This window comes from Ascaphus truei, chromosome 7, assembly GCF_040206685.1.
Source record: "Ascaphus truei isolate aAscTru1 chromosome 7, aAscTru1.hap1, whole genome shotgun sequence".
Lineage (NCBI taxonomy): Eukaryota > Metazoa > Chordata > Amphibia > Anura > Ascaphidae > Ascaphus > Ascaphus truei.
Window position 1 is genome coordinate 87,437,116 of NC_134489.1, and position 23,965 is coordinate 87,461,080.

General features: G+C 42.6%; 1 protein-coding gene across 5 annotated transcripts in view; it reads right to left on the reverse strand.

The window, feature by feature from the left end:
- Nucleotides 1–23,965, reverse strand: part of GALNT13 (polypeptide N-acetylgalactosaminyltransferase 13) — a 200,901-nt gene that overhangs the window by 97,753 nt on the left and 79,183 nt on the right. For 4 of the 5 annotated variants that reach the window (XM_075609370.1, XM_075609369.1, XM_075609368.1 and 1 more), the window contains exons 2-6: nt 17,284–17,450; nt 14,857–15,064; nt 4,791–4,961; nt 3,573–3,690; nt 1,594–1,774 (exon numbers count right to left, since the gene is read on the reverse strand). In XM_075609370.1, coding sequence (XP_075465485.1) covers nt 1,594–1,774; nt 3,573–3,690; nt 4,791–4,961; nt 14,857–15,064; nt 17,284–17,450 — 845 coding nt within the window. Of the gene's footprint in view, nt 1–1,593; nt 1,775–3,572; nt 3,691–4,790; nt 4,962–14,856; nt 15,065–15,939; nt 16,077–17,283; nt 17,451–23,965 lie in introns of those variants that run through there. The other variant, XM_075609371.1, reaches the window with a different exon arrangement.

Here is a 23,965-nt window from a genome sequence, read left to right on the forward strand (position 1 = left end):
ATGACTCTGAGGGTGTGGTTTGATTGTGTGCATTCATACAGAGTTGTTTTTGTTTGTTTTTTTAGGACTGGATTAACTTGATTTCTCAAGTAAACTTCATAAATCATTGAATTCTCATGAGCAATTACATATTCAAACTGAGAATTCAATGATATATAAAAAAAACTCCTTATGAATAGAAATGTGGCAACTTCTCACCCAAAGATTTGAAGTTTTTTTTTTTTTTGAGCTTCTCCAATGGTTCCTATTCGCAGAAAATCACAGTTATAAAAGTTTGCAAGGAGTTCGCCAAGTAAAAGTAAAAAACACACTGAAGATACCTGAGCCCCCCTCTCTCTGGCTGCTCTCTCTTTGATGCGTTAGGCCTCGGGCATAGACACTTTGCCCGTGTGGAGGCGCGCTGAGGCTCAGGGAAAGCGGTGCTTTCCCTGGCCTTAGAGCGCGCGCAGTCCATGGGCGTGTCTGGGGACGGACCAGTTACGTCAAGGAGCTGGTTCGCCCTCATTGGGCGAACCGCTCACGTGACCGGCCCTGCGCTCCGGCACGCACAGAAAATTAACTTTTGTTAAGACACACGCTTCCGCAGGCATGCGGAAGCGTGCGCAAGCCCCTGCTAAAGCCGCTCTCATTGCGGCTGCAAGGGCTCAGTGCCGAGTGTGAGCGCGGCTCAGCACGGCTCAGCATTGCTCACACTACTATGTCCCAGGCCTTAACCTCTCTTTCTCTCTGGATGCATTAATCTTTAACTGAGCTTGATGAGTCTCTCCTTAGATGCTTAGCATAGCAGAAATACATAAGCCTTCACTCCTGATATGAAGTCATGATTAACGCTATCTACAAAGACTTGCTCTGGCCTGAAAACACCACACATTATTGATACATTTAGGATTTGTGTCTTCAAACCTGTACTAAAACTTTTGGCATATTAAGCATGCACTTAATAAAAACAATACCTATTTCAAACATGGTCCAAAAATCTAAATAAAAGAAAACTACTTTTATTAGCAACACTATGTGCAATCTCAGATTTCCATTAGGCTTAGTAGGCACGGGCATAAGGCAGCAAAATTTTGGGGCGGCAAAAATTTACGCCCCCATATAATTTTTCCGCGCTGTCGGGCCTCTCGGACCTAAAGGGAAGGTACTTGCCTGTGTAGGCCCTCTCCTTGGTGCCGCCCTCCTATTCCTTTGGAATCCCGGCGTCAAATTACGCTGCGGACGCCCCCACGGTGATGTCAAACGGCGTCTCGTTGCCATGGCAATGGGACGGTGCGACCTTCAAATGACCTCATGACGTCGCATTTCCATGGCAACGTGCCACATTTGTGAGGTTGCGATGTCATTTGACACTGGGATCCCAAAGGAGCAGGAGGGCGGCACCAAGGAAGCGGCAGACACATGTACCTGCCTAGGGGTGGCAAATTTGGAAATCCGCCCCTGACTATGTGATATTTGTTGCTGTAAAGAGAAAATAACTGAAAATAATCACATTGTTCTTTACATTGATACAAATATGTGACTATATGTGGAACTATAATATAAGTGTATACTGTACAGTACATGATAAGTTAATATATATTGACAATGTATTACCTGGCGATATGATATAGAAGAAATCTTTAAAATCATCCATCCAGACTTCTGCTAATCGTCTATTGTTTTTGTTGATCACATGACCTGTCCCACCTGGGAAGGTATAAGGGGTCGCCTTACGAAATACATGGCCAACATGAGAGCATGTAATAATTTCAAGTGATCCTCCGCATTGCCAAATCTGGAAGGAGTTAAAGCATAAAACTATTTGTGAAGGATTCAGGCAGAAGACATCAATCATTATAGTAGTTGTTTTTTAAAAATATATTATTACAGACAAAAATGGAATATAAAGCAACTTTACTGCCATTGATAGCCTCCTTAATCTTCATTTGCTTCAAATGTTGGTCACTAAATGTGTTTCTTTTCTGTTTGTGTCTCTCTTATACTGTATTGGCCATGATGGTGCTAATCTGACAGCAAAACATGAAACTAGAGTACACTGTAAGTCTCAAGGTATCAAAGTATACCGTATATTGCTTAAATCAAAAAGCAATATGGAAATATATTAATGGAGCAATCAGAGGGGGTATGGGTGACAAACGACAAGCCCCAATGCTATATCCAACATGACAAATTATTTAGTACATTAGTCCATATTCTTTCTTCATAAATATGGGTCATTTAGTTCAATACTTTGGCCAAAAAATTTGAATCCTATGGTGAATCATCACGTAAACCCATTTCATTTGGTCCTACACTACTAATATTCTACTATATTGTGCATTTATTCTACTGCCTAGTACAGGAGTGGGCAACTCCAGTGCTCAAGGGCCACCAACAGCTCAGGTCTTCGACTGAGTCACCTGGGCTGAAGCAGGGATATCCTGAAAACTTGGCCCTTGAGCACTGGAGTTGCCCACCCCTGTCATAGAAAGAAGAGGAAACAAAACTGAGATATGGGAGACACCTGACTTCCATGTGATAATGATAGGTATACAGTATATTCCTGTACATCCTCTCAAGATCTGTCAATAAAACCAACATCATGCATCAAGCGACTGCAGCCATGATGCATACAAAACCATGCCGGGAGTAACAGATAACTACAATTATTCTTTGCTGCCACATATTCTCTCCGCTCGCAGATTCATTTTTTCATTTTGTTCTAATTAAAGTACATTGAAGCAACACTTTCATTTTCTTTTTATAGGAAGTCATTAGTATGTGTGCCGTTGTTTAAATGAGAGGTACAAGAAGACTCAAGCTTGTTTATAATAGATAATGAACACAGGAGCTATATTTTAGTGTGTAATTAATGTATCATGCCAATGCAACAACATTTTCACAACCATCCAATTACCGTAACTTGTTTTCTTACATTTTGTTATGATATGTTTCTTTTAATGTAAAATAAATTGTAATTGCTACATCCTCAATTTATACACATTCCTAGTTGAATACCCATGTTGTATCACTATGTTGGTGAACAGAAATTAAAGCAGCATTCGTATTGGGGGGGGTGGTTTATTTTGAGTAGGGTTGAAACCAGGTGGTCCTCCGGAGTTGAACAGCTGTATTTTCAGCTTCAGGGACCCCCAGGTATTCATATACTTACATTTTTAGCTGCCAGTCTTCTCCCCCATTTTATGGGAAACAAAATGGCGACCAAAATGCAAGCAAATAAGCAGTGAAGGCCGATAACTTTGCAGCTTCCTATAGGATGACCACTGGCGCCATCTTTAAAAAAAAAAAACAAGATATGCAGCGAAAACGATAAGAATCTTGGGGATGGGAGAGGGAGGAGGCTCAGAGCTGAAAATAGAGCAGTTCCTTCCCCGAGGAACCTGTTTCCAATACTGTTAAATATAGCTTCTTTTTTTTAAAATTTGCATAGATTGCTGCTTTAAATACAATATTTATAAAGGAATATTCCTGAAGATGCATGTTTATTACAAGTGTCCACATATGTCATAAACAACAACACATACAGTTTTTCAACCCCAATAACACGTACAAAGGAAAATATAAGTAGTTACCCTAAATGACATTTCAAGATTTTCTCCTCCCCATATATCCATTCCTGAGTCATACGTTCCTATCTCTTCAAAGTAATTTCTGTCAATAGAGAACAGTCCCCCGGCCATGGTCGGTGTCCTGGGAAAAATACGGAATTTCAACATTGACCATTTTGGCTTATTAATGTTTAATCTCTTTATTAATGTTATTAGTGGCAAATAAAATTTAATCCTGGTTTAATTGATTAGTTAAAACCAAGTCAAACACTGGTTTGAGAAGTTAGGCTTTATTATATGTTCTTTTATGCTTAATCTTTAGTGAATAAATACAGATTTATTGGGTTGGTTTGTAAATGTTTTTTAATAGCCGGTGCATCTATATTTTTTTCAATGAAGGAAAATTAGTTAAACAGACGTGTTATTAGGAATGTATAAGAAATGTATGTTTGTTTTCCTGAGTGATAATGTAAAGATTAGTTATTCCACACGACGTCTTCAAATTAATTGAATGAGAGGTGTCCTATGGCAAAGCATCGCTTAGCAGATATGGGCCATGATCTTACAAATGGGTTGCACAAAGGGACAGGTGACAGTCCCTTTATTGTATTTGTTTTTTATGTGGTACTCCTCACAGAACTGGTTTCAAATAACATTTTAAATAAAGTGAATATATTGTTTATTACACAAGACACATGAGCAACAATGTACCTTTAATCACACAGAAAATTCAGATTGAAATCTTTAGTAAATGCTATCACACCTTTTATACGGTAACAATTACCCGTGAAAAAGTAAATTCAATTGAATAGAGCAGCCAACTATGACAGTGATCCATTGAAAAAAATAAATAAATAAACAATTACAAAAAATGTTACATCCTATATTTAAACAGAAGTAACCATGAAGAGGCTCAACACCTTACATTATAGTGTGATACTACAATGGGTAGAATTATTAGGATCAATATAATAAATGTCAGTTTATCTTGCCATCCTTATACTCCTGTCACAACAGAGGGCACTGGTGTTCAACACATTTTTGTTTTCTTATTAGGCTCCTTTCTGGCATTGATCTTTTTATTGCAATATGCATTCTTTCTTATTATACAGAATGCTGTCCCATATGAAAGTCTAGTAAAAGTGGCATTACTCAGTCTTAGTGGCAGATGATAGCCAGTTTAAATAAGGTTGGTATCTAACAGAAGACTTTTGTACATTTGTATGTTGTATATATGTTTACCTTACTGGTAAAGTTCTGTCTCCTTTCCGTCTGTCCATTTCTCTCTGAGGAACAGGATACCACCGGAAATTCAGTTTCCAATTGAAACCACCGTACGTCATGTCTGACCCAGCCATGTACTCAAATGTGTCATCACTTATTACATCAATTATTGGACATACAACTGTTTTTCTGTAAAAGAAACATTCTCAGAAACTCCATATATCCTGGATTATGCCTCATGTAGATATCATTTTATTTACATGATGGCAGCAATGCACGCTCAACAAAATTACATTACAAGGTAAATAAATGACAAACAATGGGAATAAATGCAACAGATAAATGACAAGAAAAGGCAAAGGGAGACACTCATGAGGCATTTTGATATGAAACAAGGACATCTTTTCTCCTGACAATGTCAAATGCAAGAAACTGATCAATTAGGTTTTTTTACATTTGATGCAGATAGTTTGCCAGAAGAATGTACACTAACGAGATGGAGATTTAATAAGACTCGCTGTCTCCGGCCCTGCAGTGATAGAAGCAAAAGTCTGCGGCACTGGAGACAGTGTCTGCTGGGATCGCGCTGCGGGGGGTAAGGGGGTCCATGATTCTGAATAGGACCCCCAGCATCATTAATTATCCAATGCCACGACTACTGTGGTCACGTGGCAGCAGCACTGGAGACAGTAAGGTTAGCTACACCTGTACATTGATGTTAAATGTTGGATGATACAAATCACTATCACAACATCAATTAAATAGCACATTTTGCTTTAATAGTTTATCACATATACAGTCATGTGAAAAAGAAAGTACACCCTCTTTAAATTCCATGGTTATACATATCAGGACATAATAACAATCATCTGTTCCTTAGCAGGTCTAAAAATTATGTAAATACAACCTCAGATGAACAACAACACATGACATATTACACTGTCATGATTTATTTAACAAAAATAAAGCCACAATGGAGAAGCTATGTGTGAAAAACTAAGTACACCCTTGCTGCGTCCATAGGAATTAAGATGCTAAGTAGCAGACAGGTGCTGCTAATCAAATGCCCTTGATTAATTAATCATCAGCAAGTGTGACCTATAAAAAAGCTGAAGTTTTAGCAGTTTGCTGGTCTTGAGCATTCAGGTGTGTGTTAACACAATGCCAAAGAGGAAAGACATCAGCAATGATCTTAGAGAAGCAATTGTTGCTGCCCATCAATCTGGGAAAGTTTATAAGGCAATTTCCAAAAAATGTAAAGTCCATCATTCTACAGTGAGAAAGATTATTCAAAAGTGGAAAATATTCAAGACAGTTGCCAATCTTCTCAGAAGTGGACATCCCAGCAAATTCACCCCAAAGTCAGACCGTGCAATGCTCAGAGAAATTGCAAAATACCCAAGAGTTACATCTCAGACTCTACAGGCTTCAGTTAGCATGTTAAATGTTAAAGTTCATGACAGTACAATTAGAAAAAGACTGAACAAGTATGGTTTGTTTGGAAGGGTTGCCAGGGGAAAGCCTCTTCTCACTAAAAAGAAAATGGCAGCACGGCTTAGGTTTGCAAAGTTGCATCTGAACAAACCACAGGACTTCTGGAACAATGTCATTTGGACAGACAAGACCAAAGTGGAAATGTTTTGCCATAACGCACAGCGCCCCATCGTTTGGCGTAAACAAAACACAGCATATCAGCACAAACACCTCATACCAACTGCCAAGCATGGTGGTGGAGGGGTAATGATTTGAGCTTGTTTTGCAGCCACAAGACCTGGGAACCTTGCAGTAATTGAGTCAAACCATGTGACTGTGTAATGCTAAAGACCCCAACAGTAGGATAAATGAATGGTTGAATAACCAGATACTTTTAGGGGGGACCCCTAAACATATACTTGATAGAAGACAGGTACTGGGTTGCAGTCCCGGATGGTAAGCTCACTAATAAGTGACGCTGTTGTTAACAATAACACCAGGAAGATTGAGCATAATAACACCCGATAACGTACCAATTGTCTAAATAAAGTCTTGAACAGGAAAACATGTACAGTAGCAAGCGATTGACTCACTCTGAGTGCTGCACAGTCCATGCGATCCAAAGGTGAGGTGTCCCCAGGTGTGCTTCCGTCCAAGGGGTAGGCTAGTAGAGAAGGAGAAAAACTGGAAGAGCACTACTGTAGGTATCAAAAAAGTAGAAAGGAGGGTGCGTATCCCATAAAAAGATTATTAATTAGTCATGGAAAAACAGGGCAATGGAGAGCCTACCAACGTTTCACGCTTCACAGAGCGCTTTCTCAAGGTATGAAAGAGCCTTGAGAAAGCGCTCTGTGAAGCGAGAAACGTTTGTAGGGCTCTCCATTGCCCTGTTTTTCCATGACCAATAAATAATCTTTTTATGGGATACGCACCCTCCTTTCTACTTTTTTGATACCTACAGTAGTGCTCTTCCAGTTTTTCTCCTTCTCTACTAGTAATTGAGTCAACCATGAACTCTTCTGTATACCAAAGTATTCTAGAGTCAAATGTGAGGCCATCTGTCCGACAGCTAAAGCTTGGCCGAAATTGGGTCATGCAACAGGACAATGATCCCAAGCACACCAGCAAATCTACAACAGAATGGCTGAAAAAGAAAAGAATCAAGGTGTTGCAATGGCCCAGTCAAAGTCCAGACCTCAACCCAATTGAAATGCTGTGGCTGGACCTTAAGAAAGCTGTGCATAAACAAATGCCCACAAACCTCAATGAACTGAAGCAACGTTGTAAAGAAGAGTGGGCCAAAATTCCTCCACAACGATGTGAGAGACTGATAAAGTCATACAGAAAACGATTACTTCAAGTTATTGCTGCTAAAGGTGGTTCTACAAGCTATTGAATCAGTACTATTGAATAAGGTGTACTTAGTTTTTCACACATGGCTTCTCCATTTTGGCTTTAATTTTGTTAAATAAATCATGACACGGTGTAATGTGTCATGTGTTTTTGTTCATCTGAGGTTGTATTTACCTAATTTTAAGACCTGCTAAGGAACAGATGATTGTTATTATGTCCTGATATGTAAAACCATGGAATTCAAAGAGGGTGTACTTTCTTTTTCACATGACTGTATCTAACGTACATATGAACGCAGCTATGCAATGATACAGAATAGTGCTTGATTTCGTAACTTTGTACAACAACACACACTTGCACATCTGTTAAAAGAAACCGAACACATGAATTTTCAAGTACTGGAAGTACATAGCCAATACACTAAATTAATGTTTGTCGATTGAACCAGATGTAGCCAGGCCCCCCTTCTCTGGTACAGTGGGGGGTAAGATTTTGCCCCAACTCTGGGAAAAGTGAGACCTGTGGGTAGCTGCAGGGGGGGGCGGAGGGAATTCTTCCCTATCAACCCGTCCCTCCCACTGCAGCATTAATCCTCACTGCTGGTGGATGCTAGTCATGTTCCTGTATATTTCTCCAGCAGCAGGGAAAGATGACTACTGTACATCTGTCATTAAACGCATCAGAGTTCCATACTATAGCCAAGAAGGTAAAATAAGCTAGCTTTGTCCTACATTTTCCTTTTTACTGTTACTAATTTCAATATAATTATTGCTTTATATAAAATGTAGGGATGTGGTAGGTTGCATTCGGTTGTATGGTGCAGTGCGTCTCTGGAGGGAGTGGTGTAAGGTTCCGCGGCGGCCCGACAGTATTGGACGCCGCCATGTTGATTGCGCAACAGTAAGGGCACTGTCAGAACAGAGAGAGATCGCGCATGCGCGATGCAAGCGTACGAATGGCTGGCCAGTAACTACAACTCCCAGGAGCCTTAGTGGAGTGGAGTCACCTGATGCCAGGGAGCCAATAGGAGGGCTGGATTAGCGGGAGGCAGGAAAGGGAAGCGTGGGGGAGAGACCACGCTAGCCAGAGGGCACCGGAGGAGCAGGGAAGGAGTTAGTGTGAGTGCAGGGGGTCCGTGATCTAGATCTTCCCTGAGGGCCCTAAGAGATTCCCAGAGTCACCGTAGGTTGGGTGCTGCAGGGAATCCCAATAGTGATAGGAACATCACCCCCCTATTGAATACAGATAGGGACAAAGAGTGCAGAGTCGCGGTTGCTGCTAGTCATCTGGGACCAGGTTGCTGAGCATCGCGACATCAGACCAACTGCGCTGGACCGGTGGATCCTTTTCGAAGCTGTTACCGGTCACCGCAGTGACCGGAAGGTATTTACTAAAGTGCACCAGCACCGGTCAACAGGCGCTGATCCCGCCTTAGGGAACACTCTTTGGGGACACTAAGTGGAGTGGCCAAAGGACTGAGCCTATATACATATTGCAGTACATGGACACGGTGTGTGGGCACGCGGTGATGGGACAGAGACATTACTCCGTATGAGAGTGGCCGAGCCACTAGCGTTATAAGTATAGTATAAGCTAATGAATGTGTTCTTGCCATGATAAAGTGATAAGGGTTATTTCGTGTGTTACAGTAAAACAGTTCAAAGGCTATGTGTGTTGCTATGGTTCTTGCCCAGGGGAATCTTACATGATGGGGATCCTGGGTATGTGGAGGCGCTGCCATTAAGATAAGTGTTACCCCAGGCTCCCAGTTAGCGGAGGTTCAGATCTCCTGGAGCCACAGGTGTGTGCAGTATCCGTAGTCACTCTAGAGCGTAGGAAAGAGGGCTACATTTGGAGGCGCTGCTGAGAGTCAGACCTGGGGTGCCCTATATTTTTTTCTCAACTGTGCTCTATTTTTGTTCTGCCATGTTTGTGCCCTCACAGCCTGAGGTGCGTAAGTGGGCCTAGCGGCATGAAATCCCCCTGACCTGTGCCCTTGCCATTGGACAAGTCCCCGCCACCATCTTCCTGGGCACCGTGACTGATCAATTAAGGAAGCTTCCGTTCCTGGACACTGCCCGAGTGCAAGACCACTATTATGACGGGGAGTATAACTGGCGTAAAATATTATTTGTTACAGACCGGGATATATGCCCTGAAGCCATTCCCTCAGTATTAATCCTGCCCGATGCTCCCGGCATTCATTGCCTGCTAGTACAGGAGGATAACGCCGAACCCCTGGCTGCGTCCACACCACAGAGGGGTTACCCTGGTCCGTCAAGCACAGTCACAACCAACCCTTTCCGTACCACTGAGAGCAGTTGGAAACCCGAGGGCCCGCTGCAATGGGTATAGACGCTTCGTTCACCCCCTCCGCCATTAGGCCAACGCTAAGTAGAACCAGCATGTCTAGACTGGATGCCTACTCCCCTGCTGGGAATAGTCTGCCTGATAACGTGTCTCTCCCTGTGCTAGCAGAAGCCATACACCACTCCACACAATCCCATCAATACCGGAAGCTGAAGGCGTTCTCTGGCGACAAACCAACCCCGCTGGGAGAAGTCGGTTTTGAAGAGTGGTTGGATCATACGGAACAGGTACTTCCTGAGTGGTCCTGCACGGATGCCGTGCGAAGGCAGAGCATAATCGAATGCCTGCGACCCCCAGCTTCTCACATAGTGCACTGTTACAGGGACGATTATCCGTATGCCGATATGGCTGGCATCATTTACGCCCTTATCAAAGCTTATGGGATCCCAGTGGACGCGTTTGACTGATGGCCAAGTTTCATGCCCTGGCTCAGAAGGAGGGAGAGATGGTGTCTGACTTTCTTAGGCATCTACATTTGGATCTGTAGACCCTGGTAAGAAGGAAGGTAGTGCAAAAGGTGGATGCCGATGGACTGCGCACCACACAATTACTGAGGGGACTCCTTCCACTGCATCTGGTATCCGTGCGTGTCAGTGGCTGCCTAGTGCCGGGACAAGCTTTGACGTTTGATGACCTGATGGATCGAGTGCAGGCACATGAGACTGTGCTGTTGGGACGTGACTTGACCCCAGGAAAGAAGACGGGGGTGGTCGTCAAAGAAGCTAAGAAGTCAGAAGCTAAAGTTGGGGTACCAGGGGATGTGAACCCGGAGAAAGAGGACTTCAAAGAACCTTCACGCCCTGCGTCGGGGTGAACGTCTCCGACCTTCCGAGATAGTTCCTCTCACAGCCACTTCCAGTGTTACGTCTGCGGAAAGATGGGGCATATTCGAGCGTACTGCCCCTCCCCATGGAGGATAGCGTCCCGCCCGGCCAAGTCCATGCTGTGTACTCCTCAGGCCAGTGAAGCAGCAGGCCTGTCCCTACTGAATAGTCGAATCGGACCGGCAGCCATCGTCAAGGTGGTGATTGAAGGCAACTACGCCTCTGCACTGATGGATACTGGATCCCAGGTGACCATAGTGTATCGACCCTTCTACGATCAACATTTGCATCGGCTGCCGCTACTATCCACTGACTCCCTGAGGTTGAGAGGCTGAGCCATGAAGACTACCCTATTGATGGAGTGGTGAAAGTACACCTGGATATTCCCCAGTTGAACACCGGCAAGCATCATCCCATGGAGGTGGAAGCTTTAGTATGCCGGAACCCCAGGATCATGCCAGCGCGCTGATAATCATGGGGACCAACACAGACATCGTACAAGCTGTGATCCGCATGTACTTGCAGGAAGCGGGTGAACTACCGTTGCTGGCTCTAGCTACTTGCCCAGCGTTACAAGAGGTTTGTGGTAGGATTGCGACCGAAGAGGAGCATGGAATGCTGTATAACCAGGAACGTGGGGTGACCCTCTCGGGATGGAAGAATGATGGTCGCAGCCTGTCAGTATCCTGCCAGACGTCCGGAGGATCGACTATTCTCATTGGAAAGCACGATACGTGATAACCAGCGACTCGGCTACGAAGTATTGGCCTCGGTAAAGAAGTGGTCGGGAAAGATTCCGACTCGAACTCAGGTGTACGTGCGAAACCTTTATCCGTACCTCATGTGCATTGATCACCGGCAGCCATTGGGTCGAATCTATCCAGTGACCCCTGAGAGGAAGGCAGCAGATAGATGCCCGGTGGCCACCGTCCATGCAGTAACTACAAAGTTGGAGTTTGACTTCGGAGACTCGCCGTTGATGGAGGAATGGAGGGGGAGGCTATAGACAAAGCTGGAAGACCGGCGGGAGGTGTTTTCCATAAGTGATATGGATGTGGGGTGCAGCCGCAGTGCCCGCCATACCATTCGATTGAACGACACTGCGCCATTCCGAGAACGTTCCCGCCGCATAGCACCCCGAGATGTGGAAGAGGTGAGGAGACTATTAGCCGAGATGGAGGAAGCCGGTATTGTTCAAGGATCACGCCTCACCTATCGTGGTAGTCAGCAAGAAGAATGGGACCGTATGTCTATGTGTGGACTATAGGACATTGAACAATCATACGGTACCTGATCAGTACACCCTTCCGCGAATCGAGGACCTTCTGAACACCTTGACCGGGAGTAAGTGGTTCAGCGTGCTGGATTTGAGGTCTGGGTACTATCAGGTGCCCATGGACCTGGAGGATCAAGAGAGAACAGCTTTCATCTGCCCGTTACGGTTCTACCAGTTCACGCGTATGCCGCAGGGGATATGTGGAGCTCCAGCCACCTTTCAGAGGTTGATGGAGAAGACGCTGGGAGACATGAACCCGCAAGGATGCCTGGTGTACCTGGACGACATTATAGTGTTCGGAAAGACATTGGAGGAGCATGAGGAGCGGCTGTTGAAGGTGTTGGATCGACTCCAACAGGAGGGGCTTAAGTTGTCCCTGGACAAATGCAAGTTCTGCCGCACGTCAGTGACATATGTGGGCCACATTGTATCAGGAAGGGATATCCACCGATCCGGGGAAGATAGAGGCAGAAGTGAATTGGCCCAGGCCCAACAACGTACAGGAACTATGGTCCTTCCTGGGGTTCTGCGGTTACTACCGCCGGTTTGTGGAAGGCTACTCACGTAAAGCTAAAATCCTGAATAACCTATTAAAGATTTATCCTGAAGATCCCGGAAGAAAAGCTACCACTGCCCCAACACCCTTTGGGGATAAATGGACCCCTGCCTGTGAACAGGCGTTCATAGGACTGAAGACCAATCTAACACAAGCCCCGGTGTTGGCCTATTCCGACCCCGATCGAGAATACTTTTTACACGTGGATGCCAGCTTCAACGGCTTGGGGGCAGTGTTGCATCAGAAACATGATACTGGACTTCGACCAGTGGCGTATGCTAGTCGGAGCTTGACCCCAAGTGAGCAAAATTATCCAGTCCACAAGTTGGAGTTCTTAGCCCTCAATTGGGCTGTGGTGGACAAGCTACATGATTATTTGTATGGGGTAAAGTTCGAAGTCAGGACTGACAACAACCCAATGACCTACATCAATACGTCTGCCAAGTTGGATGAGACGGGTCACCGGTGGTTAGCGGCGCTGGCAAATTATCGGTTCAATCTTAAGTACAAACCAGGGCCCACCAACATAGGGGCAGATGCTCTGTCGCGAAGACCGGGGCTCCACCCTACTACCGATGAGGAAGTGTGGGAAGAGATTCCAGGGCCTGGCATACGGGCACCATGTTCTCTAGCTGCTGTGGTAAACGATCAAGTGGCGTTTTCAGAGTTAAGAGTAGCCGACTCGCTAGGGTGTCAATCCCGAGACATTCCTAGAGCGTACCGACGTCCGGAAGGGATGAATATCACGGAGGATAAGATCATTTCATGGAAGGAATTGGTGCAATATCAGATCCAAGACCCTGTGGTGGAACTAGCTCATCAAGCCTTGCAACAAGAGAATCCTGCTATACTTAAGCAAGCTCCCAGGGAACTAGTGAACCTGTTAATGAAGGAGTTCAGAAAATTCGACCTGGACAACTGCTTATTGTACCGGGTTATACCGTACCATAATCACCCTGACCGGCGACAATTATTCTTACCTCAGATTCTAAGAAACATGGTCCTCCGGGCGCTACATGATGATCATGGCCATCTTGGCATTGACAAAACGTTCGGGTTACTTCGTGATCGCTTCTATTGGCCAAAAATGAGAGAATCGGTGGAAATGCATTGCCGACAGTGCACTCGCTGTAGACAGAGGAAGACACTCACCACCCGGGCGGCCCCCATGGCCCATCTGAAAAGCTCTGGCCCCATGGATCTGGTGTGCATGGATTTCTTGTGTATCGAGCCCGACACGCGGGGTATCGGAAATGTGTTGGTGATCATAGACCATTATACAAGATATGCTCAAGATTTTCCTACCAAAGATCAATGGGCGGTGACAGTGGCCAAAGTACTGTGGGAGAAATACTTCATCCACTATGGACTGCCGAATGGATTGCACTCTGATCAGGGCAGAGACTTCGAGAGTACCCTCATTCGGGAACTGCTACAGTTGTTAAATATCACCAAGTCCAGGACTACTCCGTACCATCCGGAAGGGGATGCCATGCCCGAACGATTCAACCGAACACTACTTGCCATGTTAGGCACACTGAAAGGCTCTCTGAAGACTGAGTGGAGTAAGCACGTAGAGACGTTGGTGCACGCTTATAACTGTACTCGACATTAGTCTACAGGGTATACTCCGTACTTCTTAATGTTTGGACGAGAAGCTAGGCTGCCCGTGGATGTGCGACTACGGATATCTACCGATGGGGTATCCAACAGGACGCATTTTCGATATGTGCAAAGGTTACAAGACAGTCTGCAGCAGGCCTATAAATTGGCCGAGAGGGCTGCGGCGCAATTGAATGCGAGTAATAAAAGGCGTTATGATCACAAGGTGTGACATAAAGAAATCCGCCTAGGGAATGCTGTCCTCCTTCGTAATTTGGGTATTTGGGGAAATCCCGCAGCACCTTTCTGATCCTCTCAGGGAACCCCAGGGTGCCGCAGAACCCCGGTTGGGACACACTGCTCTACTGTAGGATATCATTAGAATAAAGTGAAAGCTAAAAGATACATATATCTTGGGTGCTCATTAGTTTGTTAATACCCAGAATCTTTGTCTGCAAGTTAACTCCTTTTTGACACAAGATAATAAGATCAAAGACGAAGACTTGGGAAGACATGCAAAAACTCCCATGCTTTTTATATCAGAGCAGAGGACAAAACCATTCAGATAAAAATTAAACAAATGAAATCATAACTAAAATACCAAAGTATTTCAAAGTACACAAAACTCACCTGTCTTCTTTTATTCTAGCCAATAGAGGATCTAACCATCCAATCGTACATTCACAATGAGCATCTAGGAAAGTTATTACTTGGCCATTTGAAGCATTTGCTCCTCTGAGACGTGCGCGGATCAATCCGGACCTGTGCTCCATCCGAAGAATTTTTACTGGCACTTTCAGTTTTTTTACGTAGTTTTCTAACGATGTTTTCAGAAAATCTAATATAGAATATATTTTTTAGTCCACACAAGTGTGTATTTATACATACACATATATCATTTTTATATATATATATATATATATATTGTTTACATTTATGTTTACCATCATTTAGGAACTTTTAAAATATAATGTATGACAAATGTAAGAAAGCAAAAAAGGACAAAAAACACAAATGTAATGGCCAAAAAAGAATCACATGGTCCCAGATGTAACTGCAAAAACCCTCAGTGGAAAATTTGTCTAAAATATTTGAAAAATATTCTACATGTGCCATAATATTTTGGATAATATAAACGGACATATTGAACCATATTTACTAAGTGGCGCCTATTCATTTAAGTGACTTGTAAGGTGCATTCCCGGCCCCGGAAGGAATGTAATAGCATTGCGTAATAAATTATGGTCCTAGTCGTCACGTCTTAAGCATAGTTTATGAGATGGAAAGGTTTACTTTGTTTTGTTTTTTTCCTTTTTCTGCCCAAGGTAATATTCCCCCCAAAAAACTATTATTAGTTATAGTTCCGTTTTATTAACATAACAATAATTCCAAAGTGAGGGAAAACAGTTTCAGGCGAGGAGAATCCTGCTGGTGCAACCAACACAACATGGACAAACAATTTCTTCAAAGTACAGTACAGGTCTCCTCTAAGACAGAGGTACAAAGTAGAGCTCTACTTACAAGTTCATAAGGTGCATATGGGACCTGAAACCCTGTCTTTCCACTGTTCTTGGCTGTTACATTAAATGGAGACTTGCATTATGAACTTGTGAGTAGCTCTACCTTGTACAGTACCTCTGTCTTAGAGGAGACCTTTACTTTGAAGTAATTGTTTGTTAACATAACAATAACATAACCAGTACATTTCCTCACAGGAAGTAAATATGAAGCCTGGGTTCTTTGTGGTCTCTTGGTTTTTAAATCTGTTGGTCTGTGGTCTCTTGGTCTGTAAATCTATGTTGGTAATTGTTTTCCTTTGTGCTTACTATTACTTCCGCTTCTCAGGGAAACTGTGATAAAAGGAGAAAGATCAGATGCACTGTTCTAATTAAATGATATCTGTGCTAGATATTAACAAACACCATTAGATACTGAAGCCCGTGCAGCAATAATGGCTTCATAAACATCTCCTAATAAATAGCTTAAATTAACTACTATTATAAGTGTAAGCAATATATTCCCTTTCAAACCAACATAACATCACATTAGCCACATAGTTGTTTCACAAAATATATTTATCTGCCAAATAACCTTCAAATAACACTATCAAAGACACTGAAAAACAGATAAGATTAATGAGGAGAGGTGAATAACAAGTGAGCTTCAAGCACGGAATGTGTGAAGTAGCTTTAACTGACATTAATTAAACTAATCAAGAAATGTATCTAACAAGACAAGTGTGAATTATTATTATGGTGCTATCACAAATCTCGTGAATTTCCTTTTATGCTATCAACCCATTTCATTTAGAAAGGCAGTGTTTCAACACAAATAGTTTCTACTACCAAAGACCACTGGGTCCATAACCTTTTTACACACAGGGATCTATGTATCAATGCAAAGAAAAGTGTGATTGCACACTTGCTTATCATAAACAAAAAATGTGCTAACCCACTTTCTAATACATTACACAACATGTTAGCTAGAGAAATCAAAGCTGACAGCATTATCGTTTAAATTATAGGGAGCAAATATAATGTACAGAGACCACATTTTATACATTACATTTTTTATATTGTATACCACCTCCCTTAACTGCTCCTACGGCACTTCCCAAATCAAAAAGTTGATGCATATGGGGCAAAACTAGAGCAGATATGTTGATGCTGACACACAGGATGAAAAGTGCATTGATACACACAGGGAGGTTCATCAGGCTGATAAGGGGTATAACAGCTTGATCCATGTTAACTTCCATTTACTTGACTGACAATCAATCTGGGATCGAGCTGCAAAACCCCTTTTTGGAGCTTGGTGAATCCCCGCCATAGACCCCAGTGGCTTTTCTCCATAATACAGTATACAGGTGTAGCCAGAATCACTGTCTCCGTAGTCACGGTTGAAAAGGCAAAAAGTGTTACTCCTCTGGCGCCAGGACATCCATGGCCGCATTCCTGCAGCCGGCCCGGGTGCCGGAGACAATGGGTCAGGCTACATCAGTACAAGGTTATCGGTACCACAACTGTAAAGTATTCTTGCAGAGCAGAAAAAAAATACCTCTTTCGCTGGCATCATCAACCAATATGATCTCTGATAAAAGGTGATTCGGAGACCGATTAATAACACTATGAACAGTTCGCAGCAGCGTGCTCCATGCCTCGTTGTGGAAGACTATAACTATGCTTGTGTTGGGAAGTTCATCCAGATAAACTTTAGTCTTACATCTGTCGAGAGAGAGAGAGAGAGAGAGAGAGAGAGAGAGAGAGAGATCATACTTTATATATTTCTCGCTCAATCCCAATGAAAGTGTGCACAGTTGTAGGTCTGTTGTGTAGATTAGCACAATATGAGAAGTACAATGTAGACAATCAACTGATGGTAACTAAATTTGATGTCACTGTATTATGTCAACAAGTACCAGATACACTGCGGTAAATTCATGCTCATTATACGAGAAATAGAAATCGTTTTTCCTTTGTACTGTAGCTCGTGCATGTGTAGCCATGCTGTAAAATGGTCTACAGTTTCTCTCTCATGCTGGCAGTAAGCCTGGTAAGTTACAGGGTTGCCAGCATCAATCATGGAGGTTTGCCCTCACACCCTGGTGAGGTGTCATATGTATCCAAGGGGAGTGGTAACATGCTCTGAGTCCACCGTTAGTGACATCAGAGATGTGCCAGGTTCCTGAGGTATAAAAGGCACAGCACTGTCTAAAGTTAGAGTTGTTGTTTAGGAGCAAGTCTGAGTTGAGACTTGGGAGAAAACGGCACTAGTGCGTTAACTAGTGGCCCCGTTCAATGTCAAGCAGCAGCCAGGCTGACAAGGCCTACACTGTGTCCAGGGACCTGGCACAGGGGTGATTTCCCTAAAGGGAATAGGGAATCCCACTTCATTAGGAGGGCATACCTTTTAAAGGGAAGTACTGTGAAGAATGCATGGCTAAGCTGAAAGCTGTGAAGGGCAGCTGGCCCATACCACCAAGCAATAATAAAGATGACCTTGATTAAAGACACCCTCATGTGTGAGTCTGGAATTACTCTGCAGAGGAGGGCACCACAGAGGAGTTCCTCATCAGAACCATCCCTTTGCAGACGCAGGGATCCTGATGAGGTGGAGGCGCTGCACTGGATATAGGTAGGACTCTAACACACTACCTCAGCTGCCTGTCTGGGTTGGCATTCCCCATACACCATCATGCCAACAGTTGCACCACCAGACACGACCATGTAATGGGGACTGGTTAGACCACAGGGGCCAATGTGAGATTGGGTGGGTCAGGCCAGGTCAGAAAATCTGTTACACATGTGTAAAACTGTTATAATCTAATCCAATTGGTGATACAGCCCATGCAATAGTCTGCTCTAACACCGTCCCAGTGCGTTGCGATGGCTGTATCATCAGTGATGCCTGCAGGCTTGAAAAAACACCAGCAATGGAGGTTTAAGAACTCCTTGCCATCAGCCTGCAAGACAACATCAGAGACTACTGAGCCCAGCAGTTTGCAAATCCAACAACATGACGCTTTTCTCAGATAAGCATAATTTTAGACACTCATTTTCAGTGCAAATTCATTCATTCTTCTCTGACAGGTGACTCCTGCAAAATCACAAAGGAAGAGGGGATCCACAGCAGAGATCTGTTTCAGACATACATGCTCTTGATGGGCGACACGCTTACTTAATGAGAACTTGATGTAAGTACAATATTTACCACTTGGGGAGGTTTACATTGGTAAACAAACTACACTATGTTTTTCTTTTTCCGAAAACTTAACGCCTAAGTAAGTTCAACTTGTGGGGTTGGACACTTTACGGTAGTTTATTGAATGTTATGTATGTGATAATATGTATTATTTTAAATAATTATTTAGATTAGGTTATTTCTATTGTTAACAATTTACTGGCGCCTTTGTTCCTTTTTTCATTTTAATGTGTGTGTGTGTGTGTGTGTGTGTGTGTGTGTGTGTCTGTATATATATATATGTGTATATATATGTGTATATATATATATATATATATGTGTGTGTGTATATATATATATATATATATATATATATATATATATATATATATATATATATATATATATATATAAAGATATATATATATATATCCCCTTACTGGTTTTTAATGGTTAAGTTTATTATGAGTAATGTGAGAACACCATCCTTTTGGCCCATTTCATTCTCCTTAGGTCTGTGACATCATTGGGAGGGAGGAGTTAGCCCTGTGATATAAAAGTATTCCTTTCAGTTCAGTAGTTGTGGTTCATGTTGCGGTTCCAGTTCCAGCTTCAAGTTCATGTTTTAGGATGTATGTAGATTTTATTTTACTAAGCTCAGGTTCAGTCTAGCAGGAGTTAGTTTAAAGGAGCAGAACATGTTTTTTTATAGGTATTAAAAAGGGGATCTCGGTAGCTGAACTACGTTACTTTCAACTTTGGGACCCTCTGCTGCCTGAGATACTTACCTCCATAGTGGATGCCGGTAGCGCCTCAGGAGGTTTAAAGCTCCTATCACGCAGGCCAATGGGAAGCCGCAAGGGATGGCGTCACTGTTTCATTGGCCTGCGTGACACTTAAGCCACCATTATGTTCCCCACACACAGCCCAGCTGGAGTTGCTAATGCATCCCTTACGGAGGTAAGTATCTCGGTAACAGAGCTGAAATTAACGCAGTTCCGCTGCGGAGACACCCTGCTTCAATACTATTAAAAAAAATGAAAAGGAAAGCATGATTGTGGCTTTAAGCTTGAAACCTAGATACCGTCTAAAGACAGGAGAGTCCCTCGAAAATAGAGCAGCAGTTAAGTGCCTGCCTAGTACAGACGTGGCCAGATATAGTGTTTACAGAGCTGCATTCACTTGCGGTGCCGTTACCGCGGCCGATCGCAGCCCAAAAACGGCAACGATTAATGCTGCAGGAGTCCCTGCTTCTGAATGGGACCCCTGCATAGTTAATCCATCAGACCATCAGTACATCAGCCGTACAGTCTGAAGGAGCTGCACAGAGGTACATGGCACACAGAAGCAGTTTCCGTGAGTGCCGTGTCTCCAAGAGCAGCTCTGAAAATAAGAAGTAGTCTCTGTGTCTGTCCAACGTCTTGATGATGTAGACTAGGGGTGAGCAAACTTTGTGTGCTGCGCCTCCCCCCTCCCCCTGCCCGCCAGCCTCTGTGCTCATACCCCCACCCCTTACCTAAAATCTGTGTCAAATAACGCGTGGCCTCACATGACGTCACGTAACTCACGGAGTCATTTGACACACGTCGCCAATGCGACGCGTTACGTCACATTACCCCGTGGCATCGTTTGATGCTGCGTTGCCAGGGCGACGTATCACAGAGACAAGGTAGGAGACACTGCAGAGGCCTCTGGAAATTTATTTAAGTGGCTTCTGCAAGTACCGCACGCCCCCCCCCCTGAAAAATCTTGTGCCCCCCCACTTTACGCACCCTTGATGTAGACGACTGAATTAAGCTATATACATCATGAGGGGGAACACTATGCGATCATATTCGGTCATCTATTTGGTTGGACGGAGTGTTACATTTCCTGCCCAACCCCTTAATGTCGTAGATGACCAAATATGGTCCTATAGTGTTCCCCCTCATGATGCAGATAGCCTAATTCAGTCTCTACATCATGAAGAGGTTTGACAGACACAGAATGCTTCTTACCTTCAGAGCTACTGTGGGAGACACGGCACTCACAAAGTCTGTTTCTGTGTGTTGTGTACCTCTGCAGAACTCCTTCAGGGGAACAGAAGACCGCGTTAATAGTAAAAAGAACAATAACACAGGAGGTGTACGAGAGAAACAGGAAGGATTAGGAAACGCAGTAACATATGTTTTCCTCTTTGTGTATAGGGGCTTGTAGTTTGGGAAATAAAATACCAGAACTAATTGCAATAATGACACAGGGTGATTTGGAAATTGTGGATATTTACGGTACAATGAAAATCAGGACTGGGATATAGCTATACCATGTTATACTCTGTTTAGAAAGGACAGGATAGGCAGGAGGAGGAGTTGCCCTGTATGTGACAATAAATCTACTTTAATACAAGATATTGGAGAATGTTGACAATTTATGGCTATTTTTGGAAATAAGATTGTCGTTCACATTGGAGGGATCTACATATCTCGAGGAAATGAAGAGGAATTCCATAGGGTATTAATAGAGGACATCACAGAGACAGCAATTAAAGGATAGGTAATTTTTATGGGAGACGTCAATCTACCAAATGTGGACTGGCATGTTGCTGGTTCAACCAGAAGTAATACGCAAATTAATGGAAACACCATGGATAAGAGAGAGAATTGTGGAATAGCTAAAGTTCAGAAACGTACAAGATCCAAAGCAACATGGATTTAATGGGGGGAGATCATGTCTCATAACCCAAATTGGTTTTCTTTTTACTGGGTGACTACGGCAATATATCAGGGCAGAGCAGTAGATGTTACGTATCTAAATTTTAGTAAGAAGACAATTCCCTGGTCAATTTCATAACAAATTTAGTGTATTATTTTTTTTTCTAAACCGTGGAAAAACGTTTCCTTTATCTTTATTGTCCAACTTTGCAATTTCGACACAAATGTAAAATAATATTTAGCCCTTTTCCTCAAGTAAGTCAATAAGCACTTGATCTAAAGAACAGGATAACTAGAGCAATTTTTAATTGTACTCGGTCAACAAAAAGACATACAGTAATGGCTCTAAAATATATTAACACAGCTATAAATGAGGATACAGAGGCTGTACTGTTTGCAGCATGGCTTGCATATCGCACCACAGCTGTTTTTCAGTTAAAATGAAATGCAACCATTTTACTATTGCATATTAAACACTGTTATTCATCTCCTAATGTAAAATAATGTACTTATAAATCACTGTAATGGCTCAGAATAAATTGCATTAGACAGGTACATAGCAATAAATTGTCAGGTCAAAGTGGCATGAAATTAAGATTTTTTTAGTACCTTGGTAAAAGCCTAATTACTATATTGGTTGGAACCTCGGTGATGTATAGTCCAATAACACTAACAGTGTGTGTATTTATGTGTTTTTCTCTTCAAATCAGGAGCCTGGGATTAAAATGGCAAATTAAATAAACTCTACACCTCACATAACCAGTAAATAAAAATTGTTTCTTTTTCTGTTATAATTTGTAAAGTGGATGCATTACAATATTATCATTTTGTACAATGACATTATAAAGAACAATTAAGGAGGTAATAAATATTAAATGTTAAATATACTGTTTAATGTTTGTTTTCAGTGAATGTTTTTTTTATGAAAAACCATAAGTTAACATGGCGAAATCTTCATAGCATTTCCCTCATAATACACTTAGATATGGGCACTTTACCTGGTGTTCTGGTTGTAGTTCTAAATAATTTTGTGTGTGTGGGGGGTGGTTTAATGCAAGAAGTCTGTAGTCTGATTCTACATACCCAGTTTTGCCAATATCTTATAATAACATAGGATAATATAATACCGCACATTTAATTTTTACAGTAGGCTGAACCTTAACTGTATATAATAACTATGTGTTATTACATAGAAAATTAAATATAATTTGTAGTGGTCAAAAAGCTCTAATATAATAATGAAAGCATCATCACGAACTATTTCACTTGCTGCTGGCCGTTACATGAGTCTTGAACTGGGTTTACATTTTATGTGAAGGCAATAATACTAGATTGTAAATTTGTGATTTAAATTCACGGTCACATATTAGCATAGTGGTACTGTATCTTTGTTTGAAGTAAAAGAGGTGTATATAAAAATGCAGACATAGAGGCTTTCTTACAAGGATGTAAGTAGAATTTAGTAGAATTAAATAGATGCAAAAAGCAATAAAGGCAAATATCCACAGAGTTTAGTTATTCACTTAACGAGGTGTTATCTTAACGAGGTGTTAGCTTAACGAGGTGTTATCTGAAAGCGGCAATCCAAGCAAATCATGTTTTTCTTTTGTTATATGCAGCCTTTGACACCTTTATTGAAAACGAATGACCTAAGCTGCCAATAGAATCATTCTCCCTTGACCGATCAGCAAAGACCCTGCTTCCTGGGGTACATATAATGGTCGCCTTTCCATTTCAATCAATCCTAAGGTCAGTGTAACTCAGCAGCTACAATGTATTTTTCTATTTCTAAGGTAACATTAGCTTTTGTTGCAGTTTGCCGCTCAAACTGCTGGAAATACTGGTAACAAATTCACACAAACAGGAAAGTGTTACAAAGATCTTGCACTGCTGGAGAAGTATATTAAAACCTGCTATAGACATCAAAGGATGCTCAGTATATTAAAACTCATTCAAAATGGCATTGAGTTGAATGAATACTACAGAACTAAAGTGTTTACAAAAACACACATATACAGTAGGGTATTGCATGGATTGCTCCTTAAAGTGAACACACCGTTAAGTGCTAATGGGTATCGTCAAAGTTCACTAAAGCCGTGCTAAGTGGGTTTTTTTCAGATATAACAGGCCTTCTGTTACCTATAAGGACCGTTGTTGCTAATGATATGCAAAACAGGTGTTATCTCTGACAGCCCATATCCACAGAGCTCTATTATGAGGAAGAGAGGAAGAGAGAGAGAGGGAGAGAGAGGGAGAGAGAGGGAGAGAGAGAGAGGGAGAGAGAGGGAGAGAGAGGGAGAGAGAGGGAGAGAGAGGGGGAGAGAGAGGGAGAGAGAGGGAGAGAGAGGGAGGGAGAGGGAGGGAGAGGG